At 42.3% G+C, this 25,418-nt stretch overlaps 1 protein-coding gene across 2 annotated transcripts in view; it reads right to left on the bottom strand.

The window, feature by feature from the left end:
• Nucleotides 1-25,418, bottom strand: part of LOC137257885 (dynein axonemal heavy chain 5-like) — a 91,796-nt gene that overhangs the window by 26,816 nt on the left and 39,562 nt on the right. For both annotated transcript variants that reach the window (XM_067795376.1, XM_067795377.1), the window contains exons 11-39: nucleotides 24,052-24,188; nucleotides 23,356-23,584; nucleotides 22,578-22,756; nucleotides 21,710-21,916; nucleotides 20,561-20,878; nucleotides 19,099-19,246; nucleotides 18,219-18,479; nucleotides 17,408-17,853; nucleotides 16,888-17,089; nucleotides 16,135-16,370; nucleotides 14,918-15,136; nucleotides 13,599-13,900; nucleotides 12,692-12,932; nucleotides 11,697-12,050; nucleotides 11,164-11,327; nucleotides 10,613-10,820; nucleotides 9,955-10,116; nucleotides 9,257-9,481; nucleotides 8,651-8,823; nucleotides 8,068-8,246; nucleotides 7,251-7,438; nucleotides 6,760-6,954; nucleotides 6,046-6,342; nucleotides 5,455-5,701; nucleotides 2,863-3,104; nucleotides 2,287-2,427; nucleotides 1,825-2,071; nucleotides 1,305-1,582; nucleotides 579-794 (exon numbers count right to left, since the gene is read on the bottom strand). In XM_067795376.1, coding sequence (XP_067651477.1) covers nucleotides 579-794; nucleotides 1,305-1,582; nucleotides 1,825-2,071; nucleotides 2,287-2,427; nucleotides 2,863-3,104; nucleotides 5,455-5,701; nucleotides 6,046-6,342; nucleotides 6,760-6,954; nucleotides 7,251-7,438; nucleotides 8,068-8,246; nucleotides 8,651-8,823; nucleotides 9,257-9,481; nucleotides 9,955-10,116; nucleotides 10,613-10,820; nucleotides 11,164-11,327; nucleotides 11,697-12,050; nucleotides 12,692-12,932; nucleotides 13,599-13,900; nucleotides 14,918-15,136; nucleotides 16,135-16,370; nucleotides 16,888-17,089; nucleotides 17,408-17,853; nucleotides 18,219-18,479; nucleotides 19,099-19,246; nucleotides 20,561-20,878; nucleotides 21,710-21,916; nucleotides 22,578-22,756; nucleotides 23,356-23,584; nucleotides 24,052-24,188 — 6,641 coding nt within the window. The remainder of the gene's footprint in view (nucleotides 1-578; nucleotides 795-1,304; nucleotides 1,583-1,824; nucleotides 2,072-2,286; nucleotides 2,428-2,862; nucleotides 3,105-5,454; nucleotides 5,702-6,045; nucleotides 6,343-6,759; nucleotides 6,955-7,250; nucleotides 7,439-8,067; nucleotides 8,247-8,650; nucleotides 8,824-9,256; nucleotides 9,482-9,954; nucleotides 10,117-10,612; nucleotides 10,821-11,163; nucleotides 11,328-11,696; nucleotides 12,051-12,691; nucleotides 12,933-13,598; nucleotides 13,901-14,917; nucleotides 15,137-16,134; nucleotides 16,371-16,887; nucleotides 17,090-17,407; nucleotides 17,854-18,218; nucleotides 18,480-19,098; nucleotides 19,247-20,560; nucleotides 20,879-21,709; nucleotides 21,917-22,577; nucleotides 22,757-23,355; nucleotides 23,585-24,051; nucleotides 24,189-25,418) is intronic.

Below are 25,418 nucleotides of genomic sequence, written 5' to 3'. Positions count from 1 at the left end.
TCAGTGAGCAAGGATTTCTGTAGCCTAGGTAGACCTAATACATGGAAATTCTAACCTTAGTTGGCTATTCATCATGATTTCATTTCAGTGAGCAAGGATTTCTGTAGCCTAGGTAGATCTAATACATGGAAATTCTAACCTTAGTTGGTTATTCATCATGATTTCGTTTCAGTGAGCAAAGTATTTCTGTAACCTAGGTTAGATCTAATACATGGAAATTCTAACCTTAGTTGGCTATTCATCATGATTTCGTTTCAGTGAGCAAAGTATTTCTCTAGCCTAGGTAGATCTCAGCATCTGAGCAAGATTCAGATGAAACTCTCAAAAAAAGGTTACCACATTTGACAGAAGTACCCATGCACAGACTATGATGTCACTGAGTTTGACAATGATAATAACACCAGCGCATCTGAGATATAAAGTGATAATCAACAGATCCCTGTCTCACTAAGGGGAGCAACTCTTACAAAACATTCTTGCAAGATGAAGAGAGAGGAAGAAAGCATCTATGAGGACAAGCATGGTAGTCAACTGTCTCATAATGACAGGTGAGGAGACTACTCAGACTGGTCGCCAACCTGGACATCCACGATGTTGGTGAAGTCTCCAGGTTTCTCCAGGTTATAAAAGCCACCATTCTCCATCAGTTGTCTCACAATCTCATTAGCGACCTGATCACCCCACTCATTAATCACTGGCATGTTGATGTCATCAATAAACACTGTCATCTTCTTGCCAGCAGGTGGCCCGTATGTAGAACCAACTCTCTTGTCCACATAGCTCTCAATGGTTCTCTGAAACAGGAAGGGGAATGATTGACTGAGCTGGACCACCATTTCAGTTATCAGCAGTGTGTGGACAAATTGCAATTGACTCAAAGCTCTTCATTAGCTTGTCAAGCAATGTTTTCACACCAATGTTCTATAAACTGGAACCGAATAAGGCAACATATAATGGCCTGCCGTTTCTGGACACTGTGATAATAGGGTTGCTGGGCTTTGGTTTGCATGTCAGTGATTTCAAATTGTTCACAGTATATTTTCTGCAGTTATGACTACATATGCATGCTGTCAAGTTATTATTTTTTATCTGTGAAATGACAAATATCAACTGAAATATATTTTGGCATCTATCAATGTGTAAGTGTGAAACACAATGACCAGACTGTCTATGCAGCAGAATGGGTGTGAACACCAGTTTCATAAGTACAGCTACATGAATGGAAATATTATGGAATTCAAGTGAAAGTCTGAAGGAAAAGAATCAAAATGTGAGTCAATTTTTAAAGTCAAAACAATCTTTACCTGGAACATATATGGTGTTGTGGCGGAGGAGAAGTTGAGAGACTGTCCGACATGTTCCTCTGGGTTGTACTGACTGAGGTAGTTGTTGATCATCACGGTCTTCGCTGTTCCCTGTTCACCAATCAACAGTACAGCTTTGCCCTGTTTGGCAATGGTGTGGATGAGGAACTCTGTCCGTACGTTGTCCACCATAGGGACCAGGATGTTGCAGTACTCTGGTTCATGGTCAGTCGGGTACAAGAAGTCTGTCACCTTGGAGTTCCAGTGCATCCAGTTCCCTGTAGTAAACAGGCAAAATATAGTCCCTGAGTGTCTCATACAGACAACTCATTTTAAATGGTTTTGAAGATTGGAAAGGAGCAAAAATATGTTTCATACTTTAAGCACAACTTTGATCCTCAAATAAACCACAGGTCTATTTAAAGGGAATAAAATTAAATCTTGTGATTTAATGGTCAAGTCACAACAATTATTTAGCATCAAACAGACAAAATAGATCATTTCAGATAAAAGTGCCTACCATTGTTGTCAACCATGTAATCAAACATGGTGTAGTCAGAATCGGCGGGGATGTCTGGGAGATCCAGTTTGATTTCCTCGTGATTCCGGAGCCACTCCTGCATTCGGTACCTGTCGTCTAGCTCCAGCAGTGCGCCGATGCTCCACATGAGCGTGAACACGTACAGTTTCTCGTAGTGCTCCCGTGTGATCTGCATCCCCTCCTTCTCATCCTTGACTGGGATCAGCCCAGACAGCAGCTTCGTGCACTGAAGGTAACACACACTCAGATTTAACTTTATAAAAAACATGGAAGTATCTTCACAGTTTGTGACTGTAAACGTTTATTATATGCCTTCATTTTTATTAAATATCACCACCACGTTTGAAACTAGAGCTTTTCAAACCATTAAATAAGTTCCCACAAACCTGACAGAACTTCTGCTACCACTCCTTATGGAGTTTCAGATAGAGTGCCACAAACCTGGGAGATTACGAAGGCCTCCAGCATGTCCATCTTGAAGACAAGGTTCTGGGTAGCATAGCGGTAGAGAGCAGGGAAGGAGTTCTCAAACAGAGTCAAGATGATATCCCGCTCGTAACTGGGACGGTTGTTCAGCCAGCCCTGGAACAAGAATGAAGGTAACATACGTCATAACGAACAAATCCAACTAACCCACTGAATCCTACAACCCCATTATTCCCCCACACCAAGAGTTCCCTTGCATTACCCACAGTTCCATCACAAACCCGTTTTTCCTCATCCCTTAAAGCTCGTCCCACCCATAATGAACAGCAACAGAAAAGCAACTTTGTCAAGTTTATATGTAGGAGACATAAACATTGACATTTACTTCTATAACATCTAATTTGCAAGATAAAATTGCGTTTGTTTTGCTGTTCTGTATTGTTCCCATACCATACCTCTTCATCTTTAATTCCCTGCCACAAAGGCCCTCCTCCCTAATAGCTGCAATATCTCCGACATTGACACCCTCAACAAAAGCTGCCACTCTACAGTTCCCTGCCCCAAATCTTCCATCACGCCGACACCCCCTACCTCCAGTATTGGCTGCCAATGGAGACCTGAGCTGCTCATGTACACCATGCCATTCCTGGACACTGTGGCAGGGGAGGCGTTGTCGATGTTGTGTGGCTCAAAGATGATCTTGCAGTTGGGGGCCATGGGGATTCTGTCACCATTGGCCAAAGTCAAGGTCTTGTTGTCATCCAGTACAGAGTTGAGGTTCTCAATCCAGATGGCATCAACTGGGCCGTCAAGCACAAGCCACAAGTGCTCCCCTGTAAACACCAAATATATTAGTGAGATGGATACTTATCTTTACAAAACACTAGAACATTGAGTTTAGGCCTTTAGGTCAATCAAAGCAATTTACAGCTTTAATTAAAAGTAGGCTTTGAGGATGGATGTAAATTTAGCACTTTCAGCAATTATTTTAACCATATAAAAGTTGACAATAATATAGTCAGGATCAGACAATCCAGTGATCAATAGCACTGACCATTGCAACTGGGATACAATGTCACGTGTCAACCGAGTCAGCAAGTCTGATCACCCAATCATGTCGCCTCTTATGGGAATAGTTATGCGAATACCTTATAAGGTTGCCGAACTGCAACCACAGCATGCTTGTCAGATATTACTTGGAAAGTTTAATACCAGCCTTGTAATGTTCTTTAGTGGGTGAGTAAATGAATATGGTTTTAAGCCGCTTTTAGCAATATTCAAGCAATATCACAAGCAAGAAATGGACTTCACACATTGGATCCATGTGGGGAATCGAACCCAGGTCTTCGGTGCATCAAGAGAACACTTTAACCACTAGGCTACCCAACCAATTCAATGCTCTTGTGAATAGATCTGAGACCAAACTTAAAAAGCTTTTCTTTCATTTAATATTCTCCACTTTTGAAGGGATCAGAAACAGTTACCTTTCCTACTGACAAGCTTAATCGTCAGCACAAGGTCACATTAAAAAGGCTCCACGATAAATATGAACTCTCAACAGATCTGTATCGCAAACTGACAGTATCTCACCCCCAGCCACCCTATGCCAGAGCCACAGTCAAAGTCCACAAGAACCCCGTCAAAACTCATCTACTCGTCTGTTCCTGTGACTCCGTATTCTACAGTACTGACAAGCACCTTACCCAAGTACTCTCCCCATTAGGTAAATCTGCCAACTCCTTCATCAGCAACTCAACCATTCTAAATATCTGTTCCAAGATCCGTGATATCACCAACCCACGTCCCATCATCAGTTATGACGTGGATCTATTCACCAATGTACCTCGTGAAGAAGCTCTTCAGGCACTACGCCACAGAACTGACAACCTTCAACAACCCCTCAACACCTGCCTCTCTACCGACTCTATCATCAGTCTCACCTCCACCTGTATCAACTCCACCTATTTCACCTGGGGTGATGCCATCTATGAGCAAATCCATCGACTACCTATGGGCTCCCCACTATCCCCCATCCTAACGCAAATTTATATGACCGACCTTGAAGATAAGACTCTAGAAACAGCACCCTTCAAACCTTCCTGCTGGTACCGCAAAGTGGATGACACCTTCGTTGTCCTTCAGCCTGAGCAAGATCCTATCCAGCTTCTCACCCATCTCAACAAACTACATCCCTGCATCAAATTCACCATTGAAACAATAACCAACTACCTTTTCTCGATGTCCTTGTATCCCGCACCTCCTGTAACCACATTCAGACCTCCGTGTACAGAAAACCTGCCCATACGGATCAATACATCCACTACTCCAACCATCCCCCCCCAAAGTCAAGACTGGCGTCATCTCTACATTGACCAGAAGAGCCAAAAACATATGCTCAACCAATCTACATGAGGAAATTGAACACCTGAGGAAAGTCTTTGTAGAAACATAACTGCTACCCGCCTATGTTGGAAAAATATCTCATCAGATCAGCCGGCTCTTGAAACAACAAGCTAACACTGACACAACCTTCTCAGCATCCCCTAGCCTCAACAACCTCCTCCATGCTAACGGAAAAAAACAACAACCCGAAATGTGTTACTAATTCAGACAACAAATCAGCCATCTCAGACCACATCAAAGAAAAGCCTTATCATAAAATAGAGTGGTCTGACATCACAATCCTAGCCAACAACGTTAACCAAACAGCCTTCACCAAACGCAAGCTCACCAAAGCCATTCACATCAAACGTAACAGGCCCACCATCAACCGTGACCAAGGATACTTCATTCCATCTGCTTATGATGCACTCCTCTACCAAGCCCAATCTATTGTATAAACATCTCATCCTCCATTGTAAATCCTTCATTACAACTAATTCACATGTCGGGCTTCCATTCACTATCATTTGTGTACTTACTGACATCTCCAGCTTACTACTTCTCTAATCACGGCATTATGCTGCTCCGTTTGTCAGTTGTGTTTTCTTTGTATATTATGTTATCTCATTGTTTTAATTAGTGTATACATACATGTTCTGGATTTCATACAGCATTCCTGCTTGACAACGGTACAAGAATCTGTATCGAAACGTCGCAATCACGCAATAAAGAAGTTGTTATCCATAACAATTTGTCCTATTTGTACACCTCAGCTTCTAAAATGCCACTCAAACAAGTTACCTTTCTTGACTCGTGTAGTCCTCCTCCAGAGCGTGGAGAAGATGCCATCTGTCCAGTCGTTTGTGGCAACATCGAGACGACCAAACATCTGAGGGGCTGTGATAGCCTTGGGGTTCATCCTCCACTCCTTGTGGGGTTCTCCATTGTCAGTCATGGCCTTCATCAACATGTGGATGCAGCATGTCTTGCCAGCACCACTGGGGCCCAGCGCCATCATGCCATGACGAACCCTCTGGGTCTCGAATAACTGGAGCAGGCACAACATCATGGATCACTATCTAAGCTAATCTCACAATGTTTTAGGGGCCAGTATTTGTCACATGTACTACCTGACAAAATTTCACCAAACCACTGTCCAAAGTCAAAGCTTCCACTGATAATTCATTCAGTAACATGTTTGTCATAACTTAGTCTCCAAGGTGAAGGTCACATTGTTCACAATAAAAAATGAAAATAACACATTTTATTCTGTGATATTCTTGTTTCTATCAAAGTACTATACATACACCTGTAATGACCATATAACCCTCATTTATGATGACCTGACCAGTATATGGAGTTTCCCTATCATCAAGGGGATGTGAGACATACCTGAATGAGTTTCAGTGTCCATGACGGGTGACAGACCAGCTTCGCTTCCTCAACATTCTTTGCAATGGCCGCCTCCAGGTCTGGGTATCCTGCCTTGTCCAGCGTGATGCCAGGGAACAAATCGTTAATGAGAGACAGGAAGAGAGGCTCATCCTGGTCAACCAGTTTAGACAGGTTCATGTCTCGCAGGACTCTCATCACGATTGTCTGCTCAGTGTCCTCGGGGGACTGGCGTTTTACTGTTCCCAGTGTTCTCAGCACAGACAGGATGTTACGCAGTCCAAAGTCATAGTGAACCTGGGGACAGCAATAAGTACAAGAATAAGGAGGAGGAGGAGGAGGAACAGGGGAACGAGGAGGAGGAGGTTGAGGAGGAGGAGGAGGAGCAGGAGGAGGAGGACAAGGAGGAGCAGGGGAACGAGGAGGAGAAGCAGCAGGGGAACGAGGAGGAGTGGAGGAGGAGGAGGAGCAGCAGGGGAACGAGGGGGAGGAGGAGGTGGTGGTGGAGGAGGAGGGGAACGAGGAGGAGGAGAGAACAAGGATGGTAAGAAGAAGGAGTATAAGAAGAAGATGGAGACAATAATGATGGTGATGGTGGAAATTGATAAAAACATATTGAGCAAATCAGCTATTGAGCTTATCTTGAAGGCTCCATGACTTGGCTGTTTACACTAACTGACCAGTGTTTTGCTAATCTCTAATGATGATACATACCTGTTTAGTGAGCTGCTCCTCACACAGCTTGTACAGTGTGTAGAACTTGCGGGCCAGGATTATGTTGTCCATGAAGCCCACTGCAGCAAGTTTCACACGGATGATGATCTGACGATCTGGCACCATCATGGCCACCGTACGGAAGTTGATCTTGAGATTTTCAGGGAGCTCTTGTCGGCCAGCATAACCAGGGTTCTTAAAAGACAAGGACAAAAGAAACCTGTAATGAAAAAAATGCACCTACTGGTCCTGACACCAGCTCCGCAGACAACCCATTGAAAACATATTTTCTGGTAATGGCCTTTCAGTTCCTAGTTACTGAATAAATTTGGTCTCACTTTACAGACTTTAAAGCTGTCTATATTCAGAGACTGCAAAAAAACACAAAAAACTCCTAAGAGAAGACTATGAATGAACGATGCACATATTGCTCATGCTGAACAAGAGCCCTCCCAATCTGATGGACTATGTAGATGGTTCTAGAGACTCACCATAGTCAAGAAGATGCCAAATTCTGGGTTCATGTCGACATTGTCACCATCAGTGAAGATGAAGTTCTTCTTGCGCTCCTTCTTACAGGCGAGCACTATGGCAATCTGCTGTGCCGCCACAGACAACACGGGCAGGTCGATACGGTTGAACTCATCAAAACATCCCCATGAGCCAGACTGGGCCAGACCTAGGAGAAACATGGAACAGTGGAGAAGCCATTTTGAACAAAATTATCAGAATTATACTTCATATGAAAGTTTAAAAAAGTAGAAATAACATCTAAAATATTAGAGTAAAATATGTGTTTTAACAAACATATTAACAATCTGTCCTGGAAACTTGCTATATATTTTTGTTACATTGGAGTAAAATTAGCAGTACCTTGCTGGTCATCATAACCCTAGTTTAGTATAACACATATTGGCAATTACTGGCCCTAAATGGAGTAACATGCAAATAGATATTTGAAGAGTAACCCAGGAGCATTTTAAATGTTCAGAACACCAGTGCAACCAAGAGCAAGAATCAAACCCCAAACAAGTGGATCCTAGTAGGTAAGGGACACAACTCTGCACATCTTAAACTAGAGAAGGATCCATGGGAGTTCATGAGGTGATTAAATATTTTTCATTCCAACCAAACCAACCTTTTGAACAAGTCAAAAGTACCCCAAGAACATGAATAAAAAATAACTACACTTAAAAGTAAGAAAACAAATTCATCATAACTTCAGCCCATCCCAAATCCAGGTGTACGCTTCTGTCGTGCGCCACTTGGCCTTCATCATCTGGATCAAAATTAACATAGTTTCCTCACCTTTGTAGATACGTCCCAGACCACGGAAGTCCATCTGATCTGAGCAGTTGAAGACAACGACGTACTTGCCGAGACACCTGCCCATGTCCTTGGTTGTCTCCGTCTTCCCTGTCCCAGCGGGACCAGCTGGGGCACCACCCATGGACATGCCCAGGGCCTGCGCAAGTGTGATGTAACACCTGGAGGCAGAGTCACTTATGTACACTTTGAGACCAAAACGTGGGTAAAGGGCGAGCAAACCAACAGGAATAATGAGGAGAACCAGCATATGACTCAGTTGTTCAATCATAGATTTCAAGCAAGGTAAGGGAAGATAACTCTGCATATTCTACATCCCGTAGTAACACCCAACATCTGTCAGTGATCAGGTAACCTCAGCTCCTATGGCAACTGATAAGCTATCAGGTGCAACTATTGACCTACTACTCTAACGAGTGACTCTTTATGACATTTTTAGCAATATTCTAGAAGAATTCCAAAACAGCACCACACATATTATACCCTTGTGAGGAATAGAACCTGGGTCTTCAGTATGACAAGTGTATCCCTAACATCACAGCTCCCCCACTGACCCTAAACTCACCTGTCAGTGAGGGGGGTGATGACAAGTCTCTCGGTGCAACCGAGGACCTCATTCTGGTACATGAAGTCCACATCTGTGATGGAGATGAGACATTTATCCTGGTCCTCGATGAAGTAGAAACGAGACTGCTTCATCCACTCAAAGTCTGTCGGAGACTTGATGTGTTGACGACACTAGAAAACAGACATAACTTACCAATATGATAATCATTACAACAAGTTGGTCATTCCAAATCCTGATTGTGTAAAAACTTTATGTGCTATGTTTTACATGGTATTGTATCAGATACATCAACAGCAATAAAAAATAACGAAATATTAATAGTTGGCATATATATGGCACTGTTTGTTCTGGAGAAAATATGGCATTGTAACCAGGGCATTATAACAGGGTATAATAAGGGCAGGTAAACTGTTCTGGCAAAAGGATGGCATTATACCCAGGGTGGCATTATACCCAGGGTGGCATTATACCCAGGGTGGCATTATACTCAGGGTGGCATCATAACCAGGGTGGCATTATAACCAGGGTGGCATTATAACCAGGGTGGCATCATAACCAGAGTGCACTGTTCAATGATCACATCAGATGTATGGACACACTCACCAGATCCTCAAAGATGTCTCTCTGATGGACGTGGATAGTGATGAGAGTCTCAAATTTGGTTCTCTCGATCTTCTTGAGATCCATGGTGGTCTGGGCGATGAGTGTGTTCAGGAGCTCCAGGAATGCATTGTTGGTCTGCTGCATGATCTTTTTGTCGTACTTGGCGTGGGTCAAGGCCTCAGTTGCATCACGTGTCCAGATCATTTGGATGCCGAGAAGCCCGACCTGTATGAAAAACAAACCAATTGTGACAGAAATCTTAAGCGCCATATCATTTGGATACCCAGAACATCATCGTGCTTGAATGGAAACAAACGTATTGTGCTAGACGTTTCAATTGGCTACAAAGAACATGGTTATGATATAGGATACAGTTGATGTTTACAGTATTGTAGCAACACAAAACCAATCAATTTAAGTCTCTGTTTCTAAAGGATCAAAAAGAGTGAAAACTGGTGAACAGATGAGGACACGGTATTGATGCCTATTTATAGCAGATCAGAGTCTATGTACTCTGTACAAACACAACATAATATTTCACACACAACCAAATTTGCATATGAGACATTTTCCAAATTCATAATGAAAACTGAAAGACTTCTAATAAATACCACGTGAAGTGAGGATGAGACTGGAACAAGAATTCTGTTGCTGCAAAAGTAACTGGGCATGTCTACCTATGATTAATGACATCATACCTGAGCTGGGAACATGTTGAGGAACTCCAAGAGTTGGAAGCTGGGGTCTTGTATGGCCATGGCTGCTTGTCTGATGACGCCATGGACGGAGCGGTGTGCCATCTGCATCAACGCCATCAGCCACACTTCCACATTACCCTCCGCTTTAACAGGCTTCTCCAGCTGAAACACACAATACACAGTGTGTTAGTGTGTAGGTATAGAGTGTGTTAGTGTGTAGGCATATAGTGTGTTAGTGTGTAGGTATAGAGTGTGTTTGTGCGTAGGCATAGTGTGTGTTAGTGTGTAGGTATAGAGTGTGTTTGTGTGTAATCATACAGTGTGTTCATGTGTAGAGAGATTGTGTAGGCACACACGGAATTAGTGTGTAGGTAGACAGTGTGTTAGTGTGTTGGCATACAGTGTGTTAGTGTGTAGGCATATCTTATGTGAGTGTAGGTATAGAGTGAGTGTGTAGGAACACAGTGAATTAGTGTGCAGGCACTACTATGCACTAGGGGTTGTGACAACACTGAAAGAGTGTGCACACAAAGGAATATAGTATGTGAGTGTGTAGGCAAACAGTGCTAGTAAAAAGAACAAAAAAGTTAGGAGGACATAAAATTACTTCATGGTTTCATAAAGTCAATGTTCAAGATGAATGGGACTGTGTTCTCACCTCAATTGTCTCTCCTTCTGATGAGGACACTGACAAGATGAGGTCATAGTTCTTCTCATGGAACTTGACAGTCTTGATGTTGTCAAAGACAGACAGAAGGTGAGCCTGGATGGTGTGGGGGTCACTAGCCTGACCCAGGATCTCCAGCAGGGCAGGGTCAGAGACAAAGAAGAACCGTGGGAATGACAAACGCTTCTTCTCAAGGTAGCTAGATACCGAATGGAAAAATCCAAATGTTATCAGGAAGCACTGAAGAATGCTTAATTGAACATATTCAATAAGGATCTTGGCAAATGTTTGTTACAAATATCCATTTTTATATAAAGACAAGTAACAAGCTAATCTGAACAAAGAGTTAAATTTCTAGTTTATCGGTAATGTTTTCAGTAAATGCTTTTATCTTATGTTATTTGTGGAACACAGAAGATCATGAAACATTTGTGTGTACTTCACACAATTACAGAAACTCTGTCTTCACTACAAAAAGATTTCATCATCCCAAACTATTTTTGTTCAGTGTAACATTTTGACTATGATGGAGAGGAACACACCCAGTGAGGGACTTCTGACAGAGTTCAAGCTGCTCCAGAAGATGAGGCAGGAGCTGCATCAGAGTCTCATCTCCGACACAACATGTCACCACGTTCGGCGTCTCGTGGGCACGCGTCATGATCTTCACCCACGATTTGTCAATGTTGCTGAACCTTTTAGCTTCCTGTATCACAAGGGAGTGAATATTGGTTTTTATTATCTGCTGGGTGAAAATATTGAGGTACATATTTTTCATGTGATGCCCTTAGCAAAATATCACTTTGTCATGGTGACTTGACACCATATAATACAGGCATCAGTAACATTTGACGAAGCTTGGTTTCCACGTCATAAAACAAATATGATATGTGTGGTGCCAACCAGATCCACTCAGACAAACACTTCTTGTGTAAATGTATCATAGAAAAAGTTTCTTATAAAATTGTCCCATTGGAATATTCCCCCTGAGAAATAGTTTTTCTACAGGAACAAATGCTCCTTGACACTTGACCTACACTCAAGCAGATCTCTGTCCCTAGAGTCCAGCTCTTACCTTGGGCAGCTGTTTGGCGATGTCACCACCCACAAACACGGCCTCCAAATAGACCCAGAGGTTCTGTACAGTCATCCAGTTCTCAATGATTTCAGATGAGTTTGTCAGGTTCTGAACCCATGTCTGAATCTTTGGCTTGAAGGGAGCATTGTAGCGGTTGCTAAGCAGCGAGCTGAGCACCATGAGAGAGTCTTCCATGAGGACGATGATCTCAGAGGTTGTGTCACCTCGGAGGAGGAGCTCGCCTCGGTTCTTGAAGTTACCAAAGGTGAAGTCCTGGTGTCCCCAATCACTGATAACTCCCTTCAGTTTTGCCTCAATGTCCTTCTCCTTCACAGCTGATATACATATGTCCTGGACAAACACAGTGGAGTGAGAGAGTGAGTGAGTGAGTGGAGGAAGTTGCTATGATTATATCTCTGTCAGTTATCACTTTTATCACAGTTTTTGTTCAAATTTCAAACTGAGTTTGACAACTTGAAACCGTTGAATTTTTAACTCTACTGCTTGTTTGAAATAAAAAGCCAAAACAGCCCAAGTAATCTATCCATCAAACTCAAACTACCTACTAAGTTTTCGATTTCAGTTCAATGTGGGAAATGCATTTTCCTGAGTTTTCTAAAATTTTAGTAAAAATTCTACCTCAAGTCAAAACTCTTCAAATTACCCTCTTAAAACCACATCTGCCCCATCTTCCCACTACTAACACTTTACTTCAGATCTTGTGTATGTTCAACATGTGTACAATGGGGGTAGAGAAATAACATATAACTGCAGAGTAACTTTTAGAAAATGTCTGCTTGACCAAACTTCGAACAAGTCCTGTTCACTTTCACCTTATCACAGATACCAAATTCAATTTGAGTCTGGTGTTGGTAAACAACCCCTGTTTTCTATCCCAAAGAAGGTAGAAGGGGCTCCATACAGTAAATATGGTGTGAATATGATTCGTCAATGAGGGATAGTGATGGAGATGTCCCATGCAAATTCCATACCTCGATGTCTTCCTTGAACTGAAGCAATGGTGCCTCAAGGATGTTCCTGAGTGTGAAGTTCTCACCCTCAACATCAAACATGTGCCCTGTGGTGTCTGACATGCGTTTCCAGTGACGAGGCTGCATGGACTTGTTGGCCATCAGCTCAAGTAAAGGCACCATCTCGTTGAAGTCGTCAATTGTCTGCTTTAAATCCTCGAAAGCTTGCCAGTCCTTGAGGGCACGCGGCAGCTTGCGGCATCTGTGTGAGCAAGCAATGTATAATTATAGTCAGGAGGGTTGATGACAGACATGGATTAAACACTGTTATATTTGTGAGAAATCTATGACAGAAAGTAGGTCTTTGAGGCCTGATCAGATAAATACAAAACCTCTCTGTATTAATAGCATAGGATATAGCTGGTGAGCTTCCTTATCACCCAATCAGCTCTGATGCTTCTAAATCCATGATGCAAGTGTGAAAAGCATTCAGAACAGTATGTGTACTTTCTGAATATTGAAAATGAGAGTAAATGAGAGTGTATGATACAGGCTTCAGTATGTGTTTTGAATAGTTAATGTATCCTACTGTTTGAGCATGTCTTCATTCTGAATCTTGAAAATGATTGCACCACGGCAGTTCTGAATGAAAAATTATACAGGCTTCAGGATGGTGTTCTGGACACTTATTATCTGTTGTTTCTGAGTGCCATGGCATCTCCACCCTGAATATTTGAACATGTGAACCATAGTGGTAAAAATTGGAGGCATTTAAGAAAACTGACATCTGACAAGAACAGGACACCATACTATTTCATTCGCATTGGGTACAGACTCATGACAACAATAATGCACTCGTTTCAAAACAACATTTACAGTTATTTCTGAAAGTTTCTAACATGTCTGAATGCTACCTCAGTGACTTTACCTGTTTTGGAACTCCTGCAGTTCAGTATTGATCTTGTCTATGTTGACGTCCTGCCAGTTGATGTCATAGTAGCCGTGTACGGTGTCAATGACGTCATTGTAGAGGCCGTACAGCTTCTGGAGAAGATTCAGCTCCTTCCTGATGCGGACCAGCTCTGGGTACTCTGTGACAGGGAGGCCAAACAGCTCCTCGCCTCCAGAGTAGGTGACAAACTTCCTGTTGAGGGTGTCAAACTGGTTTTGGAAGATGATGAGTCGGTCAGAAGCCTCACGTGGTGCAACTCCAGGAACCATTGGTCCAGTCTGTGAACATACATCACACCCAATGTTCTTGAATACTATACACACCCTTATTACATATCTACATGCATATATCACACACATGCAGCCTAGATATTACATGCATAGTACACCCATATTACATGCATGTTACACATAGTACATCCATATTACATGCATCTTGGACACATAACACATACATGGCAAACACATTAAAAATATCCATACATATATTACACTCATGCCACACATATTACAATAATGTTACACATGCTTTTTGCACATATCCATAATATATGATCTTACACCATATTACATGACATAACACCCATATTACATGCACATTACATCTATATTACATGCAAAATATACCCATATTACGTCATTTTACACCCCTATCACATTTACATTACAGCCCAATTACATACATATTACATACATATTACACACATTAAATTCATTTGACATGCTTATTACACCCATATTTCATGACATTACACCATCTTACATGTACATTACACCCCTATCACATCCATATTTCATGACATTACACCATCTTACATGTACATTACACCCCTATCACACCCATATTTCATGACATTACACCATCTTACATGTACATTACACCCCTATCACACCCATATTTCATGACATTACACCATCTTACATGTACATTACACCCCTATCACACCCATATTTCATGACATTACACCATCTTACATGTACATTACACCCCTATCACACCCATATTACATGACATTACACCATCTTACATGTACATTACACCCCTATCACATCCATATTTCATGACATTACACCATCTTACATGTACATTACACCCCTATCACATCCATATTTCATGACATTACACCATCTTACATGTACATTACACCCCTATCACATCCATATTACATACACCGCACATAGACATTACATGTATAAAACTCATAACATACACCTTGATTGGACAAACAAGGTTGTTGAACAAGTTAATTACAGAAAGTTGCAAACAAACAATTTAATGTTGAAACTGGGACTTACCGTGTCATAACTATGGTAGAAGTCTGCTGTTTCCTGCTCAAAGATCTTGACGTTCTCCACCAGTTCAGACTTGAACTCGGGCTGTATGGTGAGCAGATGGGTTTGAACCTCTGCGGATTGTGTGTTCAGCTTCTCCCAGGAGTAGCGCAGTGTGTCACATCTCTCTGTCTCCTCCTTCACTACCGGGAGCTCGTGTTTGTTCAGCATTGCATACGATTCCTGGTGGACATTAGGAACATTGTAACTGATCAACCAAATCTTTGTTAAACATCGTGGAAGAAAATATTTTGATTTTTCATTTGACTAACCCATCTTGAGGATATTCTGAAAACGCATGTTTAACTATCAGTGTTCATGTTCACACAGAAATCTGCGTTTTTCATGCAAAAAAATAACAATAGCATGCAAAAATAATTTTTGCAGGGATGATTTGGATGCACAGATTCTGCTTAATTTTAAAAATACATTAAAACAGCAACATATGAAAAACATGATATATATGAAAAAGCAGCATATTGAAATGATTCAGGATTGTAATGAAAATTTCATACCCAAAAGATTTGAACTAGATATTTAATTTAATTTCTGCCTGAACACCACTGCAGACACTGACTATTGGTTCCTCAGCACACATAAAACCCTGGATCTTAAGGACAATTCTGAGCATTACAACACAATATTATGACTCAGCTTTCAGACAGTCTCACCACTAACATCCTCTTGTTAGTGACCATAAATTTCAGTCTGGTTGCATTAAGTGATTAGCGTCCTAAGGTTGGCTACTTTCACAGAGGACTTATATCAATAACTGGTTTAAGAACCCCAGTATCAGCTGAGATTCTAGTCTGAGAATGAAATGACAGCATTTAAGCAGTTAGCAACAGTCTCCCTGCATGGATCACTGTCTTCAGCTTAGCTCTGGCTATGTATAACCTCAGTTATTCACACAATGCTGGGTCCTGTTTCTCAAAGCTCTCGTAAGTCGTAACTTTCCTCGCTGCATTTATACCTCCTACACTGTAACATAGGAGGTACAAATGCGACAAGGAAAGTTACGAGATCTTAGGCTTATGAGCGTTTTGTTAAACAGGCCCTTGGTTTCAGTCTGATGTAAAACTCTTGTAGCACCACTGTAACTGAATGAGATTTTTGTCATTTGAAAAAAAACATATATTAAAAACTGTGAAATATGCTGTAGGAATATATATTCTCCTCACCTCAATGGGTCCGATGCTCATATCAATCATGATCTCCCTCTCTCTGATCTCCTTCAGGACCGCCATTGCAAACCTAATGTCATCCAGGTCTTTGATTGGTCGGGTCAGCCTCTTCTGTGAATCATCAATGAACGTGAAGATATTCTCCATTTCATCACGGTACTTGGTGTTGCAAGCTTTGCCATAGTGAAGGCGCCATGCTTTGGTCTCTGTAGTCAAGCCCAGTTTCAGCTTCTCTGTAAAACAGGACTCAGTTGAGATTGGTTTGAATGGTATTCATGTCATCTGGCAGGTATCACCTTAATGTGTGTGAGAATCCCAGAGGGATGGTCGGATATCTACCACTCTGGTGTAACCATCAACCACTGGTCTGGAGGTAGCAAGCCTAGAAATATACACAGGGTGAGAATCAAACTGGGCATGCACAACTCTGCATGGGTAATGACTGGACCATATGTGCCACCAACAGCACTAGGGTGATTTAACTCCCATACCTAACATAGGCTTACCACTGTTGTACCACTACCATGCTCTGTGGTGAGTGAGTGAGTGAGTGAGTGAGTGAGTGAGTGAGTGAGTGAGTGAGTGAGTGAGTGAGTGAGTCAGTCAGTCAGTCAGTCTCAGCTTGACCCTATCTCTTTATATGGTACGCATGCACTGGTGAAGAACAATAATAAGCACTTTCATGGGATCTGAAGGTCAGTTGCCAAATGATCTATATATAATTTTGACACAGCATGCAAATCTGCTCACCTGTATAGAGAGCAATGGCACCCACATCATAGTACTCGGGCTCGTTGTTGATCCGAACCTCTTGTTCTTCAAAGTGTTTGATCTTTGCCTCAAACTCTGACAGTTTGGGGTCGTCCTTCATGAACTCGTTGAGGTCCTCATCACGGTCACACTCCCAGATGGCATGGTAGTGTGAGAACTTGTCCAGGGCTGTTGTCACCTCCTGCAAACAAGATGCCACCATGTTTGATTATCATCAGAACAACATCATACCTGTTACAACCATGCCTTGCACAATAGTGTGCATGCATGCCTGCACATGCACGCACATGCATACCTGCACACATGCAAGTGGAATCACATACCTGCACTCACATGGATGGGTGAACACATGCACATGCAACCACATATATGCATGCACACATGCTCGTATAAGGAACCATGGTTGGTAAAAAAATGGTTCTCAAAGAATAGGGTATTAGTATATTAAAAATACATATCTGGGAATGAATGAGGTTGAAGGACATAAAGGTGTACTGACCTTCTTGGTGGAGTTGATGGACGTGGACAGAAGGGATGCCAATTTGGCAATGTCCTTGTTGTCTGACACACTCTTGAAGTAATTCTTGGTTTGCTGTTGGATCACCAGATTGCTGGGTGCAGTCTCTCCCTCGCCCCGACCCTTGCGTTCAGGGTGGGAGCCCTCAGATGGGGCCTGGCTAGCCACGCTGCCTCTCCTCTCGTGGGAGTAGTCCCCGGTGACCGATCCTGAACGCTCAGTCTGGGTGGGTTTGACCACACGTTTGCGTTCCTTGCTCCACTGAGACACACCCTTGCTGACACAGATGATGTTCTGTACAGCTTTGTTCAGGGCCTGCTGGACCTCATCTAATGCAGGCTGCATGGTGATGTTGGGAATCTGCAGCGTGGCGTACGTGCGGTAGAAGGGGCGACTGTCTCGCTTTTCTCCAAACACAGATGTGTCAGCTAGCAGTACAAGAAACATAAGCGAGTGATGAAAGTTAATGCTGTTTTCATCAATATGTCCTGACGAATTTGACCCATATCATGTAAGCCCAAATACATGTAACAATTTTGAAAGGTACTTCCCAAAATAGATTCTATAACAGAAACAATGACCATATCTGCATACTCTGCAGTCAAAAAAAATGAACGGTCAGTTTGTTCATGCCTTGCCAAGAGTAGTGATAAACTGTAGCATGTCTACCCATTCAAGTATCCTCATGACCGTTCCTGAATCTGAAGAACCCACCTTCCTACGTGATAAATGCAAATGGCATAGCATCCACAGGAAACATATGCTTGAAAAGCAGAGAGATTGCAAGACTTACTCATATAGTGAGAGATGGAACTGGAAGAGATCCTCTTCCGCAGAGCCTCGAGGGTGTTGCGGACACAACGTAGGAGGGCATCCAGGTTGCGGTTGTTGAAGTGAATCAGCAGTTCCATGGCCGACTCCTCAATGTTCTCCCTCATCTCTCGCTTCTTCTTGGCCACGTTGAGGGCCTTGGAGGACAAAGGACGAGATCGCTTGCTGCCGGTGTGTGACATGCGAGACTCACGTGGAGATCCATCGTGGCTTCTTCCATCAGCTGTCAGTAAAATTTGGCTGTCAGTTGTGCATTGTCAGTATTTAACTGTGCAGCGAGTGGTTGAAATTGCTGTAAACACTATTCCATGTATATCACAGTTTGGGAATACTAGTGATGGAGTCTGATAATGACAAACCTACACATGTATACCAGACAAAAGTAGTTTGAGATATATGTAAATTTTGAAATTCTGAATAATGATCTGTTTGTTCACTGACACACCAATAAAATATCTATCCTAAAAATACCAATATCCCTAACTTATTTTGCCCAGTATAATTGGGACACAAGGGACACAACTCTGCAGATGAAGCATAGTTGCACCTTAGTAATCAGTCCACAATAATATGTATCCCATGGAATCTTAACATCTAGAGTACAGACTAGAGTGAAACTCCTTTTTTCAACTTTATAATCTTTTATCATTGTACTCGGAAATATTTCAGAAATATGATAGCACCAATTTCAATGTCAAAACACAGTTGACACAGTCACATTAAAGAAGAGACATCACCTGAGCCAAATACATTGAGGTGATATGGGCTGGATAGGGACAAAGATCACACTAACACTAAAACTATTGTTAGGTCTGATTACAAGAACAAGGGAGATAACTCACCCTCTTCCTCTGGCTCCTCCTCTTCCTCCTCTTCTCCTTCCGTCTCCTCGGGCTCTGAGTTGCACAGCATGTTGATCAGCTCATTGGCAGCCTCCTCCACAGTCTGACTCTTGGTCTGCAGGATCTGTGCTCCCTTCGCACAAAGGATCTGCCACAACACAACACTTAGTAACACACAAGATCTGACCCAATACAACACTTAGTAACACATAGGATCTGCCACAACACAACAGCTAGTAACACACAGGATCAGCCACAACACACAGGATCTGTCACAACACAACACTTAGTAACATGCACGATCTGCCACAACACAACACTTAGTAACATGCACGATCTGCCACAACACAACACTTAGTCACACACAGGATCTGACGCATCAGAACACTTAGTAACACACAGAATCTGATACAACACAATACCTAGCAAAACACAGGATCTGACACAACACATAGTAACACACAGGATCTGACACAACATTTAGTAAAAAACAGGATCTGACACAACATTTAGTAACACCCTGGTAACACCCTGAATATGCCACAACACAACATTTAGTAACACACAGGATCTGAAACAAGCCAACACTTAGTAACACCCAGGATCTGCCACAAGCCAACACTTAGTAACACCCAGGATCTGCCACAAGCCAACACTTAGTAACACCCAGGATCTGCCACAACACAACATTTAGTAACACCCAGGATCTGCCACAAGCCAACAATTAGTAGCACACAGGATCTGCCATGAGCCAACACTTAGTAACACACAGGATCTGAAACAAGCCAACACTTAGTAACACCCAGGATCTGCCACAAGCCAACACTTAGTAACACCCAGGATCTGCCACAAGCCAACACTTAGTAACACCCAGGATCTGCCACAACACAACATTTAGTAACACCCAGGATCTGCCACAAGCCAACACTTAGTAGCACACAGGATCTGCCATGAGCCAACACTTAGTAACACACAGGATCTGCCACAACACAACACTTAGTAACATGCAGTCTGGGCAGTAGTGATTTTATAAGAATACCAGGAACCTAAAATCCTGAATGAGTTTAGGACCACTTTGGACAATATTGAAGTAAGTTATATCATGGCATGTAATCTCAATAAAGTCAAAAGTAAGGCAATGAACACTTTCGTAAAAGAAAAAACGGCTAACACAGTACTGACAAACCCAGAAACATAAAAGAGTGAACTGTGATTCAAACCATAGTTTCTTCAATGTCAAAGGGTATCCTGATACTGTTAGTGTGCATTTCATATACATTTTGGACTCCTTGTGGAGTTTACAGAGAACGTTTATTTTCACTTATAACAAGGAAAGGTCCAAGAAGAAGGCCACTCTCAGGAAATCAACAAACAATAAATGCTACATGCATAGTACTATTCTATTTCAGTATATCTGTATTTCTCACACAACAGTTCATCATGATACTTTGGCTCTTGATACCTGTGTATTCTCCAGGAAGTGGTCGACAGTCCAGGGTTCATCATCAGGAAGTTCACACAGCGTTGTCATGGCCATGTCACGCAGTATTGCGTCAATACGGAACTCCGTCAAGTCATGCGCTCTGTCCATCAGTAGTTCCAGTTCCGCCAGAGACTTGTACACACTGTCCACATAGTCGCGGATGTTGATGGACGTCCACGTCAGACTTGTCACCCCTGGTTCAATAGCATCATCCACTTTGGCAACATGGAGTCCCATCAGCAACTCAAAGGCAGCAGGAATCTTTCCTAGAACTCTCTTGTTCTCCTCTAGCATCATCTACAGGAACAAAACATATTCCGAGATCGGTTCAGGCAGCAATGTCCCAGAAGGCGCGACAGAATCAAACATTCTTATTGTGCTGTCATCTACAAGAACGAAGTATATTCTGAGATTGGTTCAGAGAGGAACAGCGTTAGAAGGCACCATGGAATCAAACATTCTTATTGTCACCTTATCCATGTATTACTCCTTGGGAAGAAGAGGTGGAATGAGGGCTTTATGACAAGCTCATAACTGTTATATACATATTTGCATGTAACATGTTACATACATATTTACATGAATTTGCATATGTTGTGTGTATTTGTGTGCTTGTGTGTGTGTCTCTCTGTGTGAGAGTAAGATTGTGGGGTTGTGTGATTGTGTGATTGTGTGTGTATGCATACGTGTCTGTGTGTTCTGATTGAGTGAGTCAGTCAGCAAGAGAGTGAGGTTTTATGCTGTTTTTAGCAATATTAAAGCAATATCACATCAGGGGACACCAGAAATACGCTTCACACATTGTACCCACGTTGGGAATCGAACCCAGGTTTTTGGCGTGATGAACAAATGCTTTAACTACTTCACTATGCCAGCACTCAATGTTTCTGTGAGTGAGAACGTGTATCTGTGAATGTATTTTAGTGGGTCACTACTCAAGAGCATCTAATGTAGCATATACTTGTCAGGATCGTCACAATATGGCTGCAATATTGCCAACGTGACGTTAAATTTTAACTCACTCACTCACTTGTCAGGAAGAGAATTCCAAATGATCTAAAACTCCAACCAGACAGTTTACCTTGGCCAAATGTCCATACACCTACATAATAGATGCCAATGTCTCACCTGAAGAGCATTATAGTTGTCTTTGTACTCCAACTGTCTCGCTCTCATCGTCCGGGCAGCCGGCGGGATCTCCAGACCAAGTCGACTCATACATTCTGTCTCTCGTATCATGGTCAGAATTTGAGAGTCAAAGTTGACGTACAGTTCCTTTGTCTCTGGGTGGCGGACCAATAGTGAGGCATGGAGGCCAGACTTGGCAGCCTCAACCTGGTGGAGGGCAGAGACATTAGAGCAGTCCTCAAAGAGTTCCGTGTCATGCAAAATACATATTTGTGTTCTAAATGGAGCCTACATTCTCAGAATTTGACTCACTGGCTGAGAATAGTAATTAATTCATTCATTAATATTCCTAAATAATCTCAGCATAGTGTGTGTTGACAATCTTATTATGTCACAGCTGCTTGGTGAAGTTAATACATAGAATGTAGTTTTATTCATTTTCAGTAATCTTCTTATCACTTATTTTTCAACTTGACAAATGCAAGCAATGTGGAGAAACAAATACGGCATGACTGAGTTCTGTCTAGAAGAAACATTTGAGTATCGTGCTCGGGAAGAGGTTCTAGCTTTCACGATGCATCAGGAAATTACTGAGATTTTGCAAACGATCACTTTTGAAACAAGGTCGCTGATTGCACTACTAAATCTGATTGCCTCCAATCACGAGTCTTGAACACTCCATGAAAGGGTCATATTAGAACAGAGGTTACGTAGGAAGATATGACAACTGACCACTGAGGGAAGAGAATGAAGGCCTATATGTACCTGACAGAAAACCTGAATATATCATGGCTGTTCAACTGTTTCCACCTTCACCATTTAACACATCAAAGTAGGACTTAGGACCACAGCTGATGCAGCATCTCACCTGTCTAATCCATCCTCGATGGTACAGGACTTCAAACTCCAGCAAGACTTTAGCCAGCTTGTTGAAGCTCTTGATGATCTTCTTGGCCTCAGGACCCTGCAGTATGGTGGCATGATCCTGGAAGACTTCCATCGGCTCCTGGATACGGCGGTACAACTGGCGAGCCCACGAGATCTTTCCTGCAGAGGGGAGTGAGGAGAAAAGAGAAGGATAGTACTTGTATATATCATCCATTGCAGTGTTTCAACAATATCATGGTTTAGGAGACCAGTGATTGGCTTAACACCTTGCACCCATGTTGGGACTTAGGTCATAGCAAAGTGAACATTCTTGTCACTGAACTAACCCTTCAGATGATACAAATATGATGGCCAATAGTATTGTCCATTACATGTGCAACAGATCCATCACGTAATATTTATGGGGAGTCTAATGGTCTTTCAGGTTTGGGGCTGAAACACTTAATTCTCAGCACCATTGAAATAATTAGTTTTTCAAACAGGCTTATGACAAGGATATTTTGACTTTACATCTCATTTTTTAACCCTCTCACAGGATGTTGCTCTAAATTGTTCCAGAAAATTTAAGAAATCAAAAGTTTCCAATGCACTACATTGAAAGAAAACAACAAGCAAATGAAAATCAAGATAACAATCTGAAAGGCATAAGCATTGAGAGAATTGTATCTCCTCTTAATATTAACTTATGACGCTTGCAGTCCTACAGTTGGTCTGTGGAATGATCCAAGACAGAAACACAGTGTTAGATTGCTACTGACCAGCAACAGGTGGCAGGTCTCTGGCTACTGGAGGATCACTCTTGTTCTTCTGGTACAGACGAGCCACCATCTCAATGTCCCGGCCGTAGTGGTTGAGGATGCGTTGGTACTTCTCCTGGATGCCGAGGTTGGGGATGTCCAGACGCTCAAACTTCCTGAGCAGCAGCAGTGCCCTCGCAGTGTTTGAGATACGCTCGAACTTTCCGTCCATGAAGCTCACAATTCCTGACTGGAACATACAAGCAGACCTTCTGACTAATTTGAAATACCTAAAAATAATGGACAGATATCCTCCACAGATGAAGGACCATTTCCATTTTCAGGGACATAAAAATGTTTTTACAGCTGGAGAACACCTATCTTGTTTGGGGACACAATTTTGAGAAATAGGTCAAACATGACAAAACCCAAAGGAGTTATTTGTAAACATATAAATATGAGTGGGCATGTGGGTTTCAGCATGAGATTTATACTGGATGCTGAGGTTGTATACCTGGAGACACTGATCAAACCACTGAACTGATTGAAATAGAATGTAAAATAATGACACAACATAAAATAGAAAGAAAAATCATAATTTCTAAATTTTACATTTATATTTCACATCAGGACTCTTGTGCTCAAATGTTTTATATTGACGGTTCTAGAGATATCTGCTCCTCCAAGACAATGATATAATAGACATGGAAAACTAACATGGAGTTCTGAGATCTGGCGCTTGAATTCCTCAAAATCCTGGTCCACCTCCATCTTCCTCTGGTCCAGGTAGTCATAGTTCTTCTTTTTCATGGCCGTCACGATGACACTGAACTTGTTGGCCATGATCTCCAGGCCTGCAACAATGAGATTCACAACACATTTAATGAAAATACACCAAGGTGAGCTTGGTATAAACAGAAGCTTGTTATCCTGTGAACCTCCATCATCTTCATAGACATAGGTAGTGAAGTTCTAAATTTACATAGCACAAACTCCCTCCTTTGCTTCAAGTACTAAGATCACCTTGGGGAAGAGGGTATGGTAACATGGGCCTGTAATTGAACATTTGCTTTAAACATGATTTTACCTTCCAAATGGATTTGAATACCATTATGAATATCCAAGTTACACCAGACAGACAAACCAGAGGTTGATGTCATGGGCTACATAATTGTTTTGTCAGCTTACAAAGAAATGCCAGGTCACCAAGCCTCACCTATTCATCCAGGTCACCGAGCCTCATGTACTCATACAGGTCACTGAACCTCACCTACTCATACAGGTCACTGAACCTCACCTACTCATACAGGTTACCTAACCTCACCTACTCATACAGGTCACGAACCTCATCTACTCATACAGGTCACGAACCTCACCTACTCATACAGGTCACGAACCTCACCTGCTCATACAGGTCACGAACCTCACCTACTCATACAGGTCACGAACCTCACCTGCTCATACAGGTCACGAACCTCATCTACTCATACAGGTCACAAACCTCACCTACTCATACAGGTCACGAACCTCACCTACTCATACAGGTCACCGAGCCTCATCTACTCATACAGGTCACAAACCTCACCTACTCATACAGGTCACCGAGCCTCATCTACTCATACAGGTCACAAACCTCACCTACTCATACAGGTCACCGAGCCTCATCTACTCATACAGGTCACGAACCTCACCTACTCATACAGGTCACCGAGCCTCATCTACTCATACAGGTCACAAACCTCACCTACTCATACAGGTCACCGAGCCTCATCTACTCATACAGGTCACAAACCTCACCTACTCATACAGGTCACGAACCTCACCTGCTCATCCAGGTCAGCTAACCTCACCTACTCATTCAGGTGAGCAACCCATGACAAGCAAATGTCATGCATGTCGCTTAAAGGGTAGCACATGAAACAACAGACATGACATGCTGTGACTGTCATACTGTTTCAAGTAATGTCATATTTCGCTTGCAGAAAGGACTTTCGCTTTATAGTGACGCCAGGCTAGAATCATCAACCTACTGGTGGGATCCTTGGTTGACAGTATGTAGACATACTGTGATGACTGCAGATACT

The sequence above is a fragment of the Haliotis asinina genome, chromosome 12, assembly GCF_037392515.1.
Source record: "Haliotis asinina isolate JCU_RB_2024 chromosome 12, JCU_Hal_asi_v2, whole genome shotgun sequence".
In the NCBI taxonomy this organism is placed as follows: domain Eukaryota; kingdom Metazoa; phylum Mollusca; class Gastropoda; order Lepetellida; family Haliotidae; genus Haliotis; species Haliotis asinina.
The sequence above is the reverse complement of the archived record's forward strand: the minus strand, read 5'-3'. Positions and strand labels throughout refer to the sequence as shown.